The sequence below is a fragment of the Pelophylax lessonae genome (genome assembly GCF_965119305.1).
Source record: "Pelophylax lessonae genome assembly, chromosome: 5".
Lineage (NCBI taxonomy): Eukaryota > Metazoa > Chordata > Amphibia > Anura > Ranidae > Pelophylax > Pelophylax lessonae.
In genome coordinates, this window is record NC_138772.1 from 142,289,894 (window position 1) to 142,310,703 (window position 20,810).

The following is a 20,810-nucleotide window of genomic DNA, read 5'->3' on the forward strand; positions in this document are numbered from 1 at the left end:
AAGCTTTTATTGCAGAAAGATCGCATCACAAAAGGACAAGTGCAACGTTTCGGAGCCCTTCGTCAGGCATGTGATAAAAGTGCATACAGTGGCATGACAAAATATAAATAAGCTAACCACCAATCTGAACAAGTGTGACACCCCCATCCTCTGACATCATATGACGTCATACTCCTGCCAAAATTAATGGAAATTTATTGCACATTAATGCAGACATTCAGCCTAGAAAAGGTGTGCCTGTCCTTTTTTGTATTGTTGGAGGGGAGCAGCTCTTGTAATTCCATAATCAATAACAATTGGGCACATCAGCAGCTTCATAAACTGGGCAATTCTGTGTCTGTCAATGACAGATTCTCGGTGTGTGGAGATGATCATCAGGGAACATGTTCTCCCCCGATCATCTCTGTTTCATAAACCAAAAATGATCTGAGATGAGCTGCGATTATCAGGATCACTGCTCATCTCGGTTTCATAAATGGACACCTAAGATACAAGTCAGAATTTAGGCATCCTCTGCAACAAAAATTTCATTTTTGGTGAGATACTCACAAAGGGCTCATCGCTTCTAAAGGGATACAGACACTGCCACTTTCCTGATTAGTCCCTCCCATTCAAATTCACTCTGCAGACAATAGGGGGAGGGGGAAGGAAAACCTCCGCTTCTGATCGCCTAGGTGGTTGCAGCAGAAGTGGGAACGCATACCTGTCAAAATCACCAAAAAGCTCCAAAATTTATGGAAATTTATTGCACAATAATACAGACATTAAGCCTAGAAAAGGTGTTCCTGTCCCTTTTTTTATAGTTGGAGGGGAGCAGCTCTTGTAATTCCATAATCTATAACAATTGGGCACATAAGCCAGATGTGTCAAGCCCTGCTAGCCGGAATTCTTGACTAAACACATCTGGGTGATGTGCCCGATCGTTATAAAAAAAAAAAAAAAACATAACCTAACACTTGATTGGTTGCTCTAAAACAGACTTTTGTTCTCTAGTTTTTAGCTGAGTTTCTAAATGGAACAAATTGATTCTAGTCAACCACACAATATTCTACTCACATTCATGTTTACATCTGCCATCAACTGCCAATCTGTGACATCTGGAGAATATCGGAATAAGTCATGTAATCTCTCGTTTACTAGCAGATGATCCAAAATGAGAAACTGACCCATTTGCTTTTTATTTTTCAACCTAGTGGATATGGGTTTCTATATGTATATACGGGTTTTTGATATATTTATTAATTTTTCTACTTGTTGAAGTTAATGGACTTGAGCTTTTTCTGTCAGCCTAGCTATGTATCCTATAGTAGAAAAATGAAAGTGGAAAGCTTACTGGTTCCTATGGACAACAATAACATAATATCCAATGTCTGTGAATGAGACCTGATATTCAAACAGGGGCCGATTTACTAAAACTGGAGGGTGCAACATCTGGTACAGCTGTGCATAGAAATCAATTAGCTTCCAGGTTTTATTGTCAAAGTTTAAAGTGATTGGAAATTCTTTTTTTTTTTTTATTTCAAATAACAAACATGTTTTACTTACCTGCCCTGTGCAGCGGTTTTGCACAGGGCAGCATGGATCCTCCTCATCTCAGATCCCGCTTTGTTTCTCCTAGCCCCTCCCCCCTGTCGAGTGCCTCCACAGCAAGCAGCTTGCTATGTGGGCACCCGAGCCAAGGTGCAGCTCCGTGTGTCCATTCAGACATGGAGCTGCAGTTCGGCACCACCCCGTCTCTCTCCTGATTGGCTAACTGACTTTGATTGACAGCCATGGGAGCCAATGGCGCTGCTGCTGTGTCTCAGCCAATCAGGAGGGAGAGTCCCAGACAGCTGAGGGATTTGTGGACATCCCCGGACAGAGATGGGGCTCAGGTAAGTATTAGCGGCTGCTGGGGAGGCTGCTACACACAGAAGGCTTTTTATCTTAATGCATAGCACGCATTAGGATAAGAAAAACCTTCTGACTTTACAAATCCTTTAATTGAATAGTATAATGAAGTATAAGATTGGCTACCGTGCACAGCTGCACCAGATTTTGCACTCTCCAGTTTTAATAAATCAAACCCACTTTGTCCATGAAAGTATTAGAGTAAGCCTACAATTTGTGATCTTTATTGTATTCATTGAGCATGCCAATCTTGACCTTTTAGCTATTCATAATTCAGCAACTTTTTTCCAGAATTTCTGGCACTTTGCACATATATTTTAGAGAAAATATTCCAGTGAAATGTTCTTTGTAGAGCAATTTTAACTAGTTCTAAAAGGTATCTAATCTTTTCATATTTTTATATTAGGTATGTAATTTTTGTTGGTATGTTCCTGTTTATTACACTGGGCCTAATTAACCATAGGTCAACCAAAAGGTGTGAATGCTTCAGCATTGATGTGCTCACAAAACAAATCGAACAACTCAACAATTTATAGCACATTTTTCACAGTCTTTACTACATGTATGTGATGCTTGAAGAGATGTACACAAGTACGCATACACATTTTATGCAGGAATAATACCACATGAAACACTGATGTCATTGAACCCTAAAATAACCATGCATTGACATGACGTGCTGCATTATGCTTTCACAGGCACTTTTTCTTACATGTTTTCAAACATCAGTAAGCTTTATTCGTAAAGGAGAATTGAACTGACTCTAACGACTCATGCGTTTTCCATGTATTTTCAAGTGTAATTTTCTGTAATGCAAGGTGGAAACCTAGAGGCTGTATGGAACACCCCACCTGCTTATATGACTGGCTTACTGATTTCCTCAGAACTCTGCACTAAGATCCAAGTCAGATTTTAGGCATCCTCTGCAACAAAAATTTCATTTTTGGTGAGATACTCACAAAGGGTTTATCGCTTCTAAAGGGATGCAGACACTGCCACTTTCCTGATTAAAACACTGCAAGTGCATCAGCTGATTAATAATGAAAAAGTCACTCCCATTCAGATTCACTCTGCAGTCAACAGGGGGAGGGGAGAGAGGGAAAGAAAACCTCAACTTCTAATCGCCTAGGTGGTCGGAGCGGAAGTGGGAGCAGGTATCTGTCAAAATCCCCAAAAAGCTCCTTTTCACAAACAGGAGCGGGGGGGGGGGGGGGATTCCTTAATGCAAAACTTCTGTTTATGAGTAGAGCTCTGCTTTAAGTCAGATTCAGGTACTTACATTCTTTGCATAAAAAAAACACATTTAATGCAGTATTAATGATTACAGAGCTGCATCAGTTTGTGTCTTTTATATGTGCTTAAATGGTTGTTAAGTCAACACAATAAAAACATCCCATCCCTTCTGTAACAAAACGTGCCTCTGTGTCTGTGTTAAATAAAAAAGCTGCCAGTCTGTACCTATATCAGAGCGTCTCCCGGTGCTCGCGTGACTCCTCGTCTCTCTCCTCTATCCGGCTGACAGCCATAGCGGGCGGGGCCGAGCACTCCCACTGACGTCAGTCAGGGAGGAGATCAGAGAGAGAGCCGAGGAGTCATGTGATCGCCGGGAGACGCTCTGATATACCGCATTTATCGGCGTATAACACGCACCTTTTCCCCTGAAAAAATAATGCAAACAATGGGTGCGTGTTATACGCCAATATTTTTTTTAACAACGTGGGGGGGCAGGGACCGGCGGTCTGGAGGAGGGGTGTCAGGCTGGCCGCCCCGCCTCTCCTGGGACAACCCTGCCGGCGTACTCTGCAGTTGAGAAAAAATCACCGCCAGCCCCTTTTTTATGGATCCTTCCTACTTTATATCACTGTCATTGAAAAACAGTGCCTCTAAATACCTTGCAAGCTTTCTTCTTTCTGGCCGCTCTCCTCCTCCCTTTCCTCCTCCTCTGAGTGTATCTTCAGATTGGTGGAGGAGAGCGATCACATGACTGGCCATTAAACGTCAGAGGAGAACGGTCACATGATTGGCTATGAAAAAACGGCGCTAACATGGTATTTAGAGGCATCGGTTTACTAAAACACTGACACAATGTAGGAAGCATCTATGAAAAGGGGCTGGCAGTGATTTTTTTTTTTTTTTACTTTAGAGTACCCTGGCAGGGCTGTGCATGTGGGCTGTGCAGTGTAAAGGGGGCTGGAGAAAGGGAGAAAAAGTTACTCTCCAACGTACAACCCAATTCATCTCCAACACACCTCAAATCCCTCCCAAGTCCCACAAATACAATACAAAATGTAAGAGCTCAGCTGGGAAGTACTGGGTGTAGAGGTACTGGTATGGAGACAGTGGAATGTATGACTCTTGACACCACCTCCAAATTCAAAGCTGCTGTGTCCTACTGTGCATGGGGGGAACTGTGTAATGTAAAGGGGGGGTGTATAATGAAAGGGGCTGTGTACTGTTATTTTAAATTGTTTATAATGTTTCTTTCCTGAAACTTCCTTCTTAAAATAAAGGTGCGTGTTTTACGCCAGGGCGTGTCTTACGCCGATAAATATGTTAGGTACAGATTGGCGGCTTTTTTATTTAAAGTGGAGTTCCACCCTAAAATTAAACTTACCTCCATCTTCTCGCTCCGGGTCACCTGAAAAACAAATGGATAATCGCAATTTTTTTTTTTTTTTTTACTTACCTCGTTTAGAAGAAAATATACTTACCTTACTTCCTTCTTCCTCCCCTCGGCGGCCGCGGCGAGTTGTCACTTCCTGGCATGCAATGATTTCTGGGAGCTGAACGTCATCGCTCCCAGGAATCAATGCGCCTGCACCGGCCCCGACGTCAGTTCCGGTGCAGGCGCCGTCATACCTTGCAAAACAGCTTCTAGGCATGCCCAGAAGCTGTGCAGGGATGACGCTGCGGCACCGGAAGTGACGGCGGGGCCAGTGCAGTGCATCGTGGGACCGAAGAAGACGGAAGAAGACACTGAAGAGGATCGCGCTGGCTTCAAGCTGCCCACACCTGAGATGGCAGCGCTGGAGAATACATTTTCAAGGTAAGTATTTCTTCTAAAAGGTAAGTGCAACCCGGGACAGATCAGAGGCTAGTCATTGTGGAATGCACTAGCCCTGACTGTCCCGGGGGTATTTTTATTAAAAAAAAAGTTCACTGGGTGGAACTCCGCTTTAAGTGCATTGCAGGAGGGTCCTGTGCTTTTTGGCTGAGTTTCAGGTCCGAATTCAGGCAAAAATTCGGACCTGATTCACCCCTGATGTGGTGAATAGGGACGCACCGGACCCCATGCTGCAAGCCGCAGCTTTACAGCAAATAACACTTTTTTTCTCCTGATTTTTTTTAAAGGAAGCACGGTGAAATTTATCATCTTTATAAACAGGCCTCTTTTTGAGGTTTTACGTTTTTTTGCTTAGAAAATAAAACATTAACTGAAATGGATAACACTATTTTTTCTGTGTAATCTTTTTTTTTTTTTTTACAGAAGGCTAACTGTAAAATCTTCTCCATCTGATTTAAAGGAAATCTTATTTTGTAGAATGATTGTGTTGTTCACCTTTATGCTCATCATAATTCTGACACATTCTAATAGCTTTTTGAGTTTGTAATGGCCAACACACTAAAAACACCTGCGTATCAGGAATAGCAAAATGATGTGCCAAAACATATTTTCAGTGTCTGTCTTGATGCAGTCAGCTGAAATGACAAAAACAATATATAGACATCTCCGTCTCTTCATTGTAACAGCTGAGAATTACAGGCGGAGCAGCCTGTGTGGTGTCTGCTCAGACTTACACCGGATGAACAGGAAACACTGCAGGTGCCTTGCAGCTCTTGTCTTGCAAGTTTTATGACAGCATCTCTTGTGTTCCTATTTATTGAACCACACAACGTCATCAATATGAGAAGAACATAAAATCATTTTATATATACATTTCTTTCCAACCTGACAACTCTGCAGTGCAAAATATTTTTTTTCTAAACAAGATATATAATACAACTCAATGCCAAACTTTTTGATGTTAATATACTTTCTTGCAAAGCCTAACTATAGTCAAACAGCTATCTATCTATCTATCTATCTATCTATCTATCTATCTATCTATCTATCTATCTATCTATCTATCTATCTATCTATCTATCTATCTATCTATCTATCTATCTATCTATCTATCTATCTATCTATCTATCTATCTATCTATCTATCTATCTATCTGTCTGTCTGTCTGTCTGTCTGTCTGTCTGTCTGTCTGTCTGTCTATCTATCTATCCTCATTGACCACTTTATTAGGTATACCTTGCTAGTACCAGGTTGGACCCCCTTTTGCCTTCAGGGCCCCCTTTTGCCTTCAGAGTTGCCTTAATTCTTCATGGCAAAGATTCAACAAGGTGATGGAAACATTCCTCAGAGATTTTGCTCCATATTGACATCATAGCATCACACAGTTGCTGCAGATGTGACGGCTGCACATCCATTCCACCACATCCCAAAGGTGCTCTATTGGATTGAGATCTGTTGACTTTTGATCTGAGGCCATTGAAGTACAGTGACCTCATTGTTATGTTCAAGAAACCAGTTTGAGATGATTTGAGCTTTGTGACATGGTGCATTATCCTGCTGCAAGTAGCGCCATAAGAAGATGGGTACACTGTAGTCATAAAGGGATGGACATGGTCAGTAACAATACTCAGGTAGGCCGTGGCATTTAAACGATGCTTGGTTGGAAATAAGGGGCCCAAAGTGTGCCAAGAAAATATCCCCCACACCATTACACCACCAGCCAAGAAACCGTTAATACAAAGCAGGACGGATTCATGCTTTCAACTTGTTTACGCCAAATTCTGACCCTACCATCCGAATGTCGCAGCTGAAATCAAGGCTCATCAGACCAGGCAACATTTTTCCAGTCTTCTATTGCCCAATTTTGGTGAGCCTGTGTGAATTGTAACCTCAGGTTTCCTGTCCTTAGTTGGCAAGAGTGGCACCCAGTGTCATCTTCTGCTGCTGTAGCCCATCGGCTTCAAAGTTTAATGTGTTGTGCATTCAGAGATGGTATTCTGCATACCTTGGTTGTAATGAGTGGTTATGTGAGTTACTTTTGCCTTTCTATCATCTTAAACCAATCTGCCCATTCTTCTCTGACCTCTGACATCGACAAGGCTTTTTTGTCCACATAACTGCTGCTCACTGGATATTTTCTCTTTTGCGGACCATTCTCTGTAAACCCTAGAGATGGTTGTGCGTGAAAATCCCAGTAAATCAGAAGTTTTTGAAGTGCTCAGACCAGCCCATCTGGCACCAACAAACATGCCACGTTCAAAGTCACTTAAATCCCCTTTCTTCCCCATTCTGATGCTCGGTTGAACTTTAGCAAGTCATCTTTACCACATATAGATGCCTAAAGGCATTGAGTTGTTGCCAGGTGATTGGTTGATTAGCAATTTGTGTTACCAAGCAATTGAACAGGTGTACCTAACAAAGTGGCTGGTGAGTGGATATACTGTATATATATATATATATATATATATATATGAGTTGTTAAGCTTCACCTTAGTTCACCTTTTCAGACAGAATTTCTCTTTTCATAATAACTAGAAGCCTTCTCTAATGGCTTTGCCCAAGCCATCCCAATGTACTTATCTCTCACTTACCTAGTCCATGGCAGCCTTCACTCTGCACCTCTGTGTTCTGTTGAAAAATGCATTCTAAGCCCATCACTTCCTGTGGCATCATGTGACAATGCAGGAAACTTCATATTCCATCACACATTGCTTTACTGCATCATAGAATAGGGCATGTTTACCATTCTGGACCACACCTCCCTCATTACTACACCACCTCTTTTTTATTTCCACCCACTTTCCCCTACATCTTCCTTTAAAATGGCCATACACGGTACAATCTGATTTTGCAATCTTCTTTAAATCTACCATCTGCTATATAGTGCAAGGGCCTGCCTGAATTGATACAAATTGAATAGATGGTTCAGGTGGGTCATCCTATTCCATAACTTTGGTAAATCTAAAGAAAATTGTACAGGGGTTGAACAATCAGATTGCACAGTGTATGGCCAAGTACATGGGAGGGTGTGGGTGGAAATGCTCAGCTGTCATTGTTCTTGTGTAACCACACCAATTTCACTGTCAGGCCCATGCACATCTAGTGTTATAGGAGCACATGTTTTTCGGCCTGTTTTCCCACAACACACATTGGGCACAACATATGCGGCAAAGTTGCTCATGGGGCATTTTGGTGCATTGCAATTTGTACGTTTTTTACTGTGTGTTTTGCAGAGTTTGTTGCACAATTTGCATGCCTCAAAATGTGTGTTTTCTTCTGCATTTGGGTGACATTAACAAATGATGGCATCAAAAGCAAGTCTAGGTCATTTTAGGTATATAAATGTGGTCATACACTATACAATATGATTTTACAATCTCTGTATAATCTCCTTTAGATTTACAAAGACTTTATAATAGGAGGACACACATATCTATAGATCTATCCAATCACTATGTATGCAATCAGACAGGCTCTTGTACTACATAGTTGATGGTAGATTGTACAGTCAGACTTTGTAGTGTATGGTGAGCTTTTCAGACTTCCAGGGGCACATTTCTCCTGTTTTTGCAGGCTGTTATTTGATCACTCAGCTCCTGCACACTCTGCCAAATAAATGATCTATGCAAGAAGAAGTTAATCGATCAGCAGAGGAAGATACTGGCTGTGTATTCAGGTAGAATGGTGTTCACTGATATTGCCTGCATTGGAAAAGTATGTGACTACAGGGGTGGGTGGAAACAATCTCCTGGAGGGGGGACATGTGCAGGGTGTGTGGAAATGAGGTCAGCTGTTGAAGTACGTCCTATTAATGGTTTTCCCATCCCAAATACCAGAACAAATTCCAAGTAATGGAGGAGTTTTCTACAGGAGACACTGGAGGCTGAAGTTATTTATGTCTGCTCTAGAATATAGAGAAAGCTTTTTTTCTGCAACAGAGGTATTTTAAAGCAGAACTAAAGTCCCCCTGTAAAAACCTGTGAGCAGGCAGGCTTTTATTGAACTGATGTGTACAATCTCTTCGTAATAAAATGCCCCTTCTTGCCCGCTCGCCATCTCCTCTGGCACTGCAAACTAAGCTGAGCATGTGCAGCTCAGCTTACAGTGCTAGGCAGGTCTCCAAGTCTCATCATCCCCTGCCAGCCAATGAAGAGGCCCGAAGACTGTCATAGAGAGGAAGTTGTCGAGACCACTGGACAGGTAAGTCTGGAGATTTTAGTTTCGCTTTAATAGTATACTGGTACATAGGGAAGCTGGAATTTATAACAAAAAAAAAGGGGTGACCTTAGCCTTTAACTGCCTAAGAATTTGTATTACTGTCCATCAAGTCCCAAAATGTACACAGCCCTGCCACACAGAACAACTAGGTGGATGACACCACTTTCTCTTTTGCAGTTAGAGAAGTGCAGTGTAGAAATAATAGACTGGTGTCCCCTCTCCACCCTCAGCCTCGTGATTGGATAGTGTAAGAGCAGCACCGGACTGATAAGGTCACCTTTCTGCTGACTCTGCTCTCTCCTAATATCAGCATGCCCCTTGTTGGCACATTTGCATGCAGAACACCTGATTGTGCTTCAGACCTTTCTTCTCTCTCCCAGCCTGTACGTACAGTATTAACATTTAAACACATGCATTTAGTGATGTATAAATAAAGAGCTGCATTATTTGTGTTGTTTATTTCTGCCTAGGTTTTAGTTTAATGTTTCTCTGTCCGTACCTTTCTGCAGACTTTCAGTTGGAAGAGCTGGAAGAATATTCAGTGGGCTATGTGTGCGCTGATAATCGCACTCATATTCCATTGAGAGCTACAAGTCAAGCTGCCGTGGTGGCAGATGGGACTTGTAAGTTATTTATTAACACAGATGGCAAAAAATAAACCTTATAGGAGTTATAACCCTCCCTTACTCTTTGCAAAATGAAAAAGAAAAAAGTTTTGCCTTTAGCTCTACTTTAATAAAGCTTTAAATGCACACTTGAAATGTCAGATTTTACAAGTGCCAAAGCAGTTATATCAATCACCATAGGTGTGTACAGGGGGTGTGCCAGGTGTGCCTGGGCACACCCTTATATCCTCTCCCCCTGTGCATACTTCCCAAGTGCCCTGGATTGGGCAGGACCATACCGAGATTCAATGAAATCCCGGTGTTCCCCCAAATTAAACTAAATAACAGAGTTGTTTGACACTCGGCTCCTATCTTCTCTGTCTCCCCTGCAGCTACAGAAGAAACAATGCTTGTTTTTTCCGGGGAGAGAGTGGGTAGTAAAGGGCGGCACAGAGAGTAGGGAGGCATGGCTGTGATTGAGATGGATTGGCTTTGTACCGGGAAGCGGCAGGTGTTAAAAGCCGTGCTGTCCTTTAGCACCCGCCCCCTTCCTGACATAAACAAACAGCGTTTCCTCTGTAGCTGCCTGTAACATGCACAGCAGTAAGGGAGACACAGAAGGAGGATTCACTCTGTTATTTTCCCTGGAACTCTTCACAGTACTCGGGGTAGTACAGCTTTGGCTCTTCTCCCCTTTGTCCTATTCCCTGGTCGAATGGGTGGGGCTATGAGTCACCTAGCACTGACCTCTGAACCCTGCCTTACTTAGCACTGTTATCTGAACCCTGCCTCACTTAGCACTGACCTCTGAGCCCCCCCTCACTTAGCACTGACCTCTAAACCCCACCTCAGTTAGCACCGACATCTGAACCCCGCCTCACTTAGCATTGACCTCTGAATTCTTCCTCAATTAGCACTGAACTCAGAATCACTTAGCACTGACCTCTAAACCCTGCCTTATGTAGCTTTGACCTCTGCATCACTAGCCCTGACCTCTGCCTCATGTAGTATTGCCCTTTGAACTCTGGCTCACTTAGCACTGACCTCTGCCTCATTAAGCTTTGACCTCTGCCTCACTTAGCACTGATCTCTGAATTCTCCATTACTTAGCACTGACATCTGAACTCTGCTTCAATTAGCACTGAACACTGCCTCACTTAGCTTTGACCTCTGACCTCTGCATCACTTAGCTTTGACCTCTGACCTCTGCATCACTTAGCTATGTCCTCTGCCTCACTTAGTATTGACCTCTGAACTCCACCTCACTTAACACTGACCTCTGCCTCATTTATCTCTGACCTCTGCCTCACTTAGGACTGACCTCTGAATTCTCCATCACTTAACACTGACCTCTAAACTCTGCCTCATATAGCACTGACCTCTGAACTCTACCTCACTTAGCTTTGACATCTGCCTCACTTAGTACTGACCTCTGATTGATTCACTTAGTACTGACCTCTGAACTCTCCATCACTTAGTACTGACCTCTGAACTCTCCATCACTTAGTACTGACCTCTGAACTCTCCATCACTTAGTACTGACCTCTGAACTCTCCATCACTTAGTACTGACCTCTAAACTCTCCATCACTTAGTACTGACCTCTAAACTCTCCATCACTTAGTACTGACCTCTGAACTCTCCATCCCTTAGTACTGACCTCTGAACTCTCCGTCACTTAGTACTGACCTGTGAACTCTCCATTACTTAGTACTGACATCTAAACTCTGCCTCAATTAGTACTAAACACTGCATCACTTAGCACTGACCTCTAAACTCTGCCTCAATTAGCTTTGACCTCTGACCTATGCATCACTTAGCACTGACCTTTGAACTCTGTAGTAAGTGACGCAGGGTTCAGAAGTGACTCAGTGGTCAGTAGTAAAGTGAAGCCGAGTTCCAGGGTCAGTTGTCAACGAAGAGTTCAGAGGTCAGTAGTAACAGTCAGATTGGCTTTCAGACTAATGTAGTGAAGTTTTCCCACACCATGGCTGCAGCGCAGTGTACCCGCAGTTTTCATGTAGATTAGCTATGCTTTACAATAGACTTCTATTATGTCCCACAGTTTTGATGCACTTTCTGAAAGCGTACCAAAACTATGCTTTTCATTTTTTTTTTCATTTCAGAAAGCGCACCAAAACCGTAAGAAATAATAGAAATCTATGACAAACTGCAGCTAACCCACACGAAAACTGTGGGTACACTGCACTGCACCCATTGTGTGAGAAAACTGCACCACATAAGTGTGAAAGCACCCTGCTAGGGGGAGGGAGGACCAGAAGTATAGTTTCGGGATACAGGAAGGCTTTTGTTTTATTTAACCACATACCTTTAAGCCCCTCCCACTGTAAGCGCAATTGGACCACACCCACTATTTGCTGCGGCTTTGGGCTTTGTTGTACACTCCCTAATGCTATAGGCTGCACACACCTATATCCTGTCCAGGAATTAACCCTCATGTTATAGGAAAGGAAATCCTGGAAGTTCAGTTGGCAAACCTAGAGTCCCAAAATGAAGTACAAATAAGTGTGTGCTTAAACGTATATTTGTACTTTTACCTAAAAAATGTTTTATATTTTTGTATTTGTTCCTGCAGCCTCTGAGCATACCCTAATATGCTCTGAAAAATCTGCCCCTGGAAAATGGATTGCTTATTTAGCTCGACATAGAGCTTGTTTCCTCTTTCCAACAGCACCCTCTAGTGGTGGCCAGGAATAGCTTGTTTATAGTTAAGAAGGACGCAAAAACTGGACCAGGCTATGTTTTTGGAAACAGAAATTCTCTTCCGTAAAAAGCTTTTTGAGTAGGCTGCAGTAAAAAGTACAGTTATAGTTTAACATGCCAGCTTCCACCTACTAGCTAATTTTCCTTATTGTGTGGACAATGCTTTCAAATAAACTACCTTAGAACTGAGCTCTAGGCAGATATAAAACACAGAAATAAATGCTCTATAATTATTAATACCTTGATAAATGTATGTTTTAAATGCAAGTAGTTTAAGTATCTGAATGTGGTTTGGTATTAGCTTCTTGCAGTCCCTGTACAGGAGGGATGGATTGTAAAAGAAAAAAGCCGGACAAATCAGCTGGAGAAAACAAGGTGAGAGGCAGATGAGCGCAATACTTTGCTGCTTCTCCTTTCACTATCCAATCACAGGCTGGGGAGGGTTCAGGATGACCTTGGCTCAGAGGAAGTGGGTTGAATGATGCTGACCATGAGACAGAGGACATCTAGCAGCAGAGAAACAGCACTGCAGCAGCAAACGTTTGTTTTGTTATTTAATCTTTTAATAGGCGCTTCATTTTTATCATGTTATTTTTGACTGGCTTTCTGCCTAAACAGTGAATAAATAAATGAATGAAAAGTAACTCTGTCAATAAAAAGAAACACACACAAAAGAAAGCTACAGATGTAAAATGCATACCTGCTGCAGTTTTGTTTAGCACCTTCCTGCCCGGCCTAAAGTCAGATCACAGCCAAGCGGAAGCTTTCTCGTTCTGAGTGGATGTCATATGATGTCCTACCCAGAACATGTCCTGCATCCCCCCCACTGGACATGGGGGATGACAGATCAGTGTACCAACCCTTGTGATCGCTGTGACTAATCACAGCAGATTACTTGACAATTGTACACAATGGATAGCTTCCCTTCATGCCATTTATTGTGTACTATTGTGTTGATCTCTGTGATTGGTCATAGTGATCACATGGTACAGACAGGGCCAATCCCAGCCCGTCTGTACCATGTGATCACTATGACCAATCACAGAGATCAACACAATAGTACACAATAAATGGCATGAAGGGAAGCTATCCAATCACAGATATTAACAATAGTAAACACTGAGCCCTGGTTCACACTGATTCGCACAAGATTTGCTGCATTTTCCCTGCATTGCATAGCGCTGCATTGCAATTGCATGGCGTCCATGCGATCTGCTGCAGGTGTCAATATTAGATTAACTACACCCGAAACAGATTGAAAATCGCAGTGCGTTTTCCAGAATCACATTGCATCGGTGTGAATATCCATGTGATGTGATTCAGGTGCTAAAAAAAAAAAAAGGGTCCTGCACCACTTTGGTGGTGGATGCGATGTGATTTGAACTACACAAAATGTATGGCCCAAATCGCACTGCACAGACATCGCACGTGATATGCACAGGAATGCAGTGTGATTCCTGTGCGAATCACATGCGGTATTCTGCACGCACCAGTGTGAACCCAGGCTGGATTAATAGATTATTCAGAAAAAAATATTTCTTATAACTATTTCTGTATAATTCTGATCACCTCCCCAGAGTAGTATAGTGTTTCTAAGGTAACACTGTATTGCTCTGGTCACGTGTGTAAAAAAAAAAAATTATAAAAAAGAAACATAAGATTAAAAGAAAATATAAGATTAAATTCATATAATTATTATTATATCTTTTTTTTTTCATGCTGTCACTAATCACTGTTTCTGATCCCCGCCACTCCGGCTATATGATGACGCTGTACTGCTCTGGTGACAGTATGTAAAAACAAAATGTAAAAAAAAAACATTTTTTGTTTTAATCTTTTCATTTTCCAAAAAATGACAGCTTCAAAAAACTTGCCATGTCTCTTACCAAATACTATAGACTGCCAACTTTCCAAAAAAGGGGTCATTTGGGGAAAAATGTCATTTTTTTTTGTTTATTTAGGTGATTAAATACCACCAAAAGATAGTTCTATGTGAAAAAAATGATAAAAATGTCATATCGGTATAGTGTTGCATGACTGCGCAATTGTCATTCAAAGTGAGACAGCCCTGAAAGCTGAAAAATGGCCTGTTCAGGAAGCGGGTGAAAGTGCCTGGTATTAAAGTAGTTAAGACAATTTCTCTAAAGCCATATCTTTGGCCTTTCTAACAGGAGAAGATCCAAAACTTCTATGTAATACCAGAGTTTTCCGCTAGCTTTCACCTCCTCAAATTCCTATTGGCCTATCACTAAAATAAGCTGGATTACCAGCCAATTGCAGGCAACAAAGCACAGGAAAGCTTTGACTGTCAGCAGCCTGGGGATGTAGCTTTCAGGGTTTTGGGGTTTGCTGTAGGCATGTGTTGGTACTTCGGCTGTTTTCTTTTTTTTTTCTAGACAGATTTCGTTAGGACCTAAACTTTCATTTAGGCTCCACTCACACCGGATTGCAGACGGAATCACCACGATTCTGCCTGTGATTCAGAATCGCCGCAAATCGCAGGGCTCCCTTGCGATCCCCGTTATTTTCAATGGCACTCAAATCCGGAATTTTTTCAATGGCACTCAATTCTTTTGGGCTCGATTCTGTTTGTGCGATTTTACTGCAAGTAATCAGGCGACAATTGCAGCAAGGGCGTCCTGCAATTTGCGCCAATTCAGAATTGCAGCAATTCCGCCCGCGATCTGGAACGCCATAGTGTGTACGAAGCCTTATTCAAAGGTGTTTTTTCATGCTCTGTACAGGGCCATGTAGACCAGCACAGGGATGCACAGATGTAGCATGCATCCCCATGCCAGCAGTCTCATTGTTGTCAACTGGGATGCAGGGTGCATTCACGGCCATGCACATGCACCTGCACAGATGTCATATTGGAAGTGGTGTCTGTGTCCGTATCTCAATAGACAGCAATGGAACTTCCAGCACAGGGATGCATGGAACACTCGAGCATCCCCATGGCAATAAAACATGGCCCTGCACAGAGCATCGATTAAAATGCTCTGTTTAAATGAAGCCTAAAAATACTGCACCACCTAAATGGTCGCATTCAGAAGTGGTATTGCCTGCCAAATGCGACATGCTTTTTAACTTTTGCCACAGCAGCAGCATGGGTACAGCCCTGAATGGCTGCATTGCTTTGCTTGGGTGGGCAGTTGGGCCGCTGTTCAACAATCTGCTTTTACCGTCCCCCGGTTGCCTGTGTAAGTATATCTGCATACAGCAAAGAATAAGAACAACATAGAAAGCAGTATCAGTGTACAAATATAATTGACTGTGTGACCAATTGCTTCAAAGTCACTTCTTTGGATGTTAATAGCTGGGAAGATATGAATGTCTTTAAAATCAGAGCTGGTCAGTAGATTGTGGGATAAATAGAAGTCATTTTTTCCGCCTTTCATTATGCTGCAATTTCCTTTATCAGAGCTGGTAAACATCGGATGTGAACAGCACCATGAAAAAAGGTGGAACAACGCTGATCTAATTGATTAAGATATCTTTCATGCTTTAAGTTTATGACCTACATTCCAAGTAATGTATGCAAATTATTTCGTATGGAACTATTTCTGAGACAATTTGAGGTTACATTAAAGGACAAATGTAGTGCACAGCTCTTCGGTGCTTGGTCCACACTGGGGTCAAACTATAATTGCCATCTGCCCCTCATGTCCAGGGAAAAGACAATAAGATTTGTCCCTGAAATAGATTTTCCTTCCTGGAAATGTTCCTAAATTTGAAAAAAAAAAAGACTTAAATCTCAGTTTTTGTCTTGTATCATTTAGTACTCATTTGCTTTTGTAGTTATCTTAATGTTCCCACTTGAATTGTTATACTGGTGCAGAGCCCCCCCTGCCCCAAAGCACCCCCCATGTTGAGGGCATGTGGCCTGGTATGGTTCAGGAGGGGGGGGGGGGGCGCTTGCTCTTTCCTCCCCTCCCTTTCCAGGCCTGCTGGGCTGCATGCTTAGATAAGGGTCTGGTATGGATTTTGGGGGGGGGTTCTAAATTTTGCCATACCAGACCAGAAAGGCCTGGTATGCATTAGGTGGAGGGGGCCCCACACTATTTTTTTTATTTTATTTTTCATTACATTCAGTTATTAGTGGGGAAACCCACTGAAAGCTGATGAGTCATTGGTTGTTAAGAACGCAGCGCCCAGATTCTGGCCCACTCCCTAGCAATGGAGCTGGAGTAGAGTGCTCAGGTGTTAGGGCTTTTATTTAATTCAATAGTTGTACTTTAACAAAAAATTATTTATGATTAGCATAATAGGAAATACCATACATTATACTGTTAAAATAGTAGTTGTAAAAGATGTATGTGGGAAAACTGCGAAATGGAACACCTACTTCAAAGATTGTCCACTGTTCTACGACAATCGCATCATAACGCTTTATAGTCTTTGGATCTTGCTCTGGGAAATCTTCGAAAATAAAAACGCCATCTGTAAATTCCGATGAGGTGTCTAAGAAGCAAAGAACAAAATATACATGTTTAGTCCATATAAAAATCATCATTGAGTTAGGTATTTAGGTACAGTCTATTAAACTAAAGCAAAACTTTAAGTATAGCATGGTTCAGCATTACATTTTCCTCTGTTATCAGCCTGCTCATTCGACAAAGGTGATAACGCCGATTCATTGTCCAAATTATGTAAAAGTTGCATGGCGGCCCCATAAATTCAGACAGCTGTGGTCTTCTTGGTTCGCGCCCCCCATTGGGATGTCCCCTGGGGAGCTGGTAATGCAAAGACTCCTGCAGTGATATGTGTTGGGGGTTAACAGATGGGACTGGAGGGGTACGGTGTCCCTGGATGTCTAATGTTCATCGTATACCCCGACGGATAGCTACCCTTTTCATATACCGTGATTCACGAGTACACTCTTTACTGTGAGCTGGGTGGGTGGCCGACTGGATGCAGTAATAGACTTGTTGGCAAGAGGTAATGAGGTTTTGAGCCTGTTATTCTACGTTGAGCCTTCTTTCATGTTTTGGATTTGTTGAGTGCGTACAGATATACTTGATAGAACTGTATCTGTCCTGCTTTACATGTATACAATGTTTTAGGATCTGTACTGTACTTTATTTTTTCAATAAAACTTTTCTGAGTTTAAAAAAAAAAAAGTTGCATGGGTGAACCAGGGAATGGGGTCATCAGCTGCCAGGCTATGCTGCATTGAAAAGGTATGTATACCACATGAATGTCAGAGAGAATTGTGCATGATTTGGAATGTAAAAACAGTTTATGTATGCATCTAGTCAATGTATTCAGCTTTTCGCCTGGAGTGTCTATTTAATGATACAAATGTAATAACTTTTTGTAGACAACTGATAAATGCTTTAGCTGCATATTCATGCATGCATATCCTGAGACAATCAACACTTTATTTGCTCACCCAATAAAGATTTAGCCAGACAACAATTACGGCACTGTCATGATTAGTCTGCTAAACTAGAAGCAGAATGACGGCTGTTTGTTGGTCTTGAAGAATAAGCTGTCTCGAAAATTATATCACAGTTTTAGATGGATGCTGCTAGGTTGAATCACCCACTAGTCTCTTATACATATCAGAGATTCCAGGGATTTCCTATCTTGAGTTCCCAGCTTTCCCATTATGAAGCCAGCTAAAGTAGCTTGGCTCCACTTTTTGTGTTCTCTTCATAGGAAAAACAGAGAACTCCATAGCAGTAACTAAACCTCTAACATATTAGCCACTGGGAAAGTGAGCAGATTTGGTAGGTTTATGTGAAAGAAGACCAAGGTCATAATCTGCAGAGTCTTCAGACACAACTATAATACATCACTATAAACTACAACATTCTACATAAATAGTTTCTTGGTACTTCTAAATTCTGGGAGACCTTAAGTAATAAAAAAGTAAACATAAAAACTACCCATTGATGATGGATTTAATGGGGTTGATTTACAAAAACTGGAGAGTGCTAAATCTGGTGCAGCTGTGGATGGTAGCCATTTAGCTTCTTATTTCAGCATGTTTGAACTAGATTTTGCAATCTCCGGTTTTTGTAAATCAACCTCAATGTGTACTAAATTAATTTACTGTCTACTTCCTCAAAATAAGGAATCATTACGATACACATGAAGCCAAACCTGGTGGGATACTCTTACACAGTGGAATCACTACGATACACATGGAGCCAAACCTGATGGGATCCTCTTACACAGTGGAATCACTACGATACACATGGAGCCAAACCTGATGGGATACTCTTACACAGTGGAATCACTACGATACACATGGAGCCAAACCTGATGGGATATTCTTACACAGTGGAATCACTACGATACACATGGAGCCAAACCTGATGGAATTCTCTTACACAGTGGAATCACTATGACACACATGGAGCCAAACCTGATGGGATACTCTTACACAGTGGAATAACTACGATACACATGGAGCCAAACCTGATGGGATACTCTTACACAGTGGAATAACTACGATACACATGGAGCCAAACCTGATGGGATACTCTTAAACAGTGGAATCACTATGACACATGGAGCCAAACCTGATGGGATACTCTTACACAGTGGAATCACTATGACACATGGAGCCAAACCTGATGGGATACTCTTACACAGTGGAATCACTATGACACATGGAGCCATACCTGATGGGATACTCTTACACAGTGGAATCACTATGACACATGGAGCCAAACCTGATGGGATATTTGTGGTCGTTGATCAGGTAATACTCTCCTTCTTACTCCCCTGGGTCAGTATTTACTATTCTTGTTTAGGGGCTGACTTATTTCACTCTTCTAAAACCCTCTTCCTTGGAACCCTTAATAGATATTGCTTACACTTTGTTGCGCTAATTCTAGCTATCATATGTATCTTAGATGCACGAAACTTGGTTCTGATCACTAAGATTGTGGGAGATACACTAAGACCCAGGTATTTATGTATGCATTAGTGAATAATTTTCAGTATTGCAATTAAGGAGGTTACGTTGTATAATACTTTACTTTATGTACTCCATTATGATGCATTTGAGGTTGAGCTGATTTTAAATGTTTTCATTATTATGGGTTGATGTATGTTGAGAATTTAGATTTTTGTCCATATTTTTGTTGTAAATAAAATTGGACTTAAATAAGAACTCCAGCTTTTCCTCCCCAAATCAACTGATGCATTGTGCATGTAAATGAATTACAACTCCAGTGTCAGTTTGTGTGTAACTTACCTCCTTTAGCAGTATACAGCAGGTTTCTGTGTCTGTGATGTCACTCCTCTTTCTGGCTGAAGTTCTCTGACTTCATGCTTCCTTCCTTTTCCAGTCCTGATACTATATGTCCCATGGTCCTTTGAGCCTCTGTAGTTTTGAGGCGGGCTATGAGAGTCACTTGTAACAGTTCTGGGAGTTGATGTGGGTGGGTCCTAGGGTTACTGTGGGTGTTTCTGGGCCTTCATAAGGGTAGGGAAAGGTAAATGTGTCATACCTCTTCCTCTGTCACTCCTGCCTTGCAGCATGCCAGAGAATATTGGCTTATTACAAGCCTACAGAGAAAGGGCTATGGGAGGTTATTATGAAGGTGTTTCCTTCATATGTAAATGAGTCGCTTCACAGAGGGCAGGGCTCTGAGAGAGTGGTATCTAAAGGGTGGAAATCTCCCTGTTCCCACTGGTCAGCATATTATCTGGGCAGGATTGAGTTCTAACTGTAATCCATTCAATTATACCCAGCAGCAGCACAACTAGTTTTCAGAACAGGCTATGAAGGGGTTTCCTTCTTAAAAAATGCTCTGATCTGTGAGGTGGGACTTGGGAGGTTTTGACTCTTTATGTAGGTGTGACTGGGTGGGAATAAATGCTAATTAGGATATATTCAACCCCACCCACCATCAGAGCTGTTACGGAAGTTACATCATTTGCAGAGTCTGAAAGACTACAAAGGGGAGTGTTACAGACTCTAGCCGCTGCAGGAAGTGGCTGTGGAAGGGACAGAGTCTATCAGCAAGATATGCAGAGTGTCACATGATACAAAGCCACAACTAAACCCAGACAATCAGGGGATCTACAGACAACAGAGCAACATGGCACAGAGGTATGATCTATGCTGGGACTGATCATTCCATTCAGTTCTAGTGAAAAGAAATTTGGAATTCAGCTTTAATGGAGTTGATTTACAAATAAGCTGTTTACGTTGCAAGGGTATTTTCTCTTAGCTTAGAGAATAAAGTAAGGCTTTGCTGGCTTTAATATTTTAATCATGTGCAAGGAAAATACTGCTTTTTTTTTTTTTCATTTTTGTGCACATGATTTGGTATTCTTTGCAAAGTGGAT

General features: G+C 41.9%; 1 protein-coding gene across 1 annotated transcript in view; it reads right to left on the reverse strand.

Moving 5' to 3' along the window:
- The window catches only part of RFTN1 (raftlin, lipid raft linker 1), a 488,302-nt gene that overhangs the window by 50,085 nt on the left and 417,407 nt on the right, over window positions 1-20,810 (reverse strand). Inside the window, exon 7 of the mRNA XM_082259172.1 lies at window positions 16,846-16,961. Coding sequence (XP_082115298.1) covers window positions 16,846-16,961 — 116 coding nt within the window. The remainder of the gene's footprint in view (window positions 1-16,845; window positions 16,962-20,810) is intronic.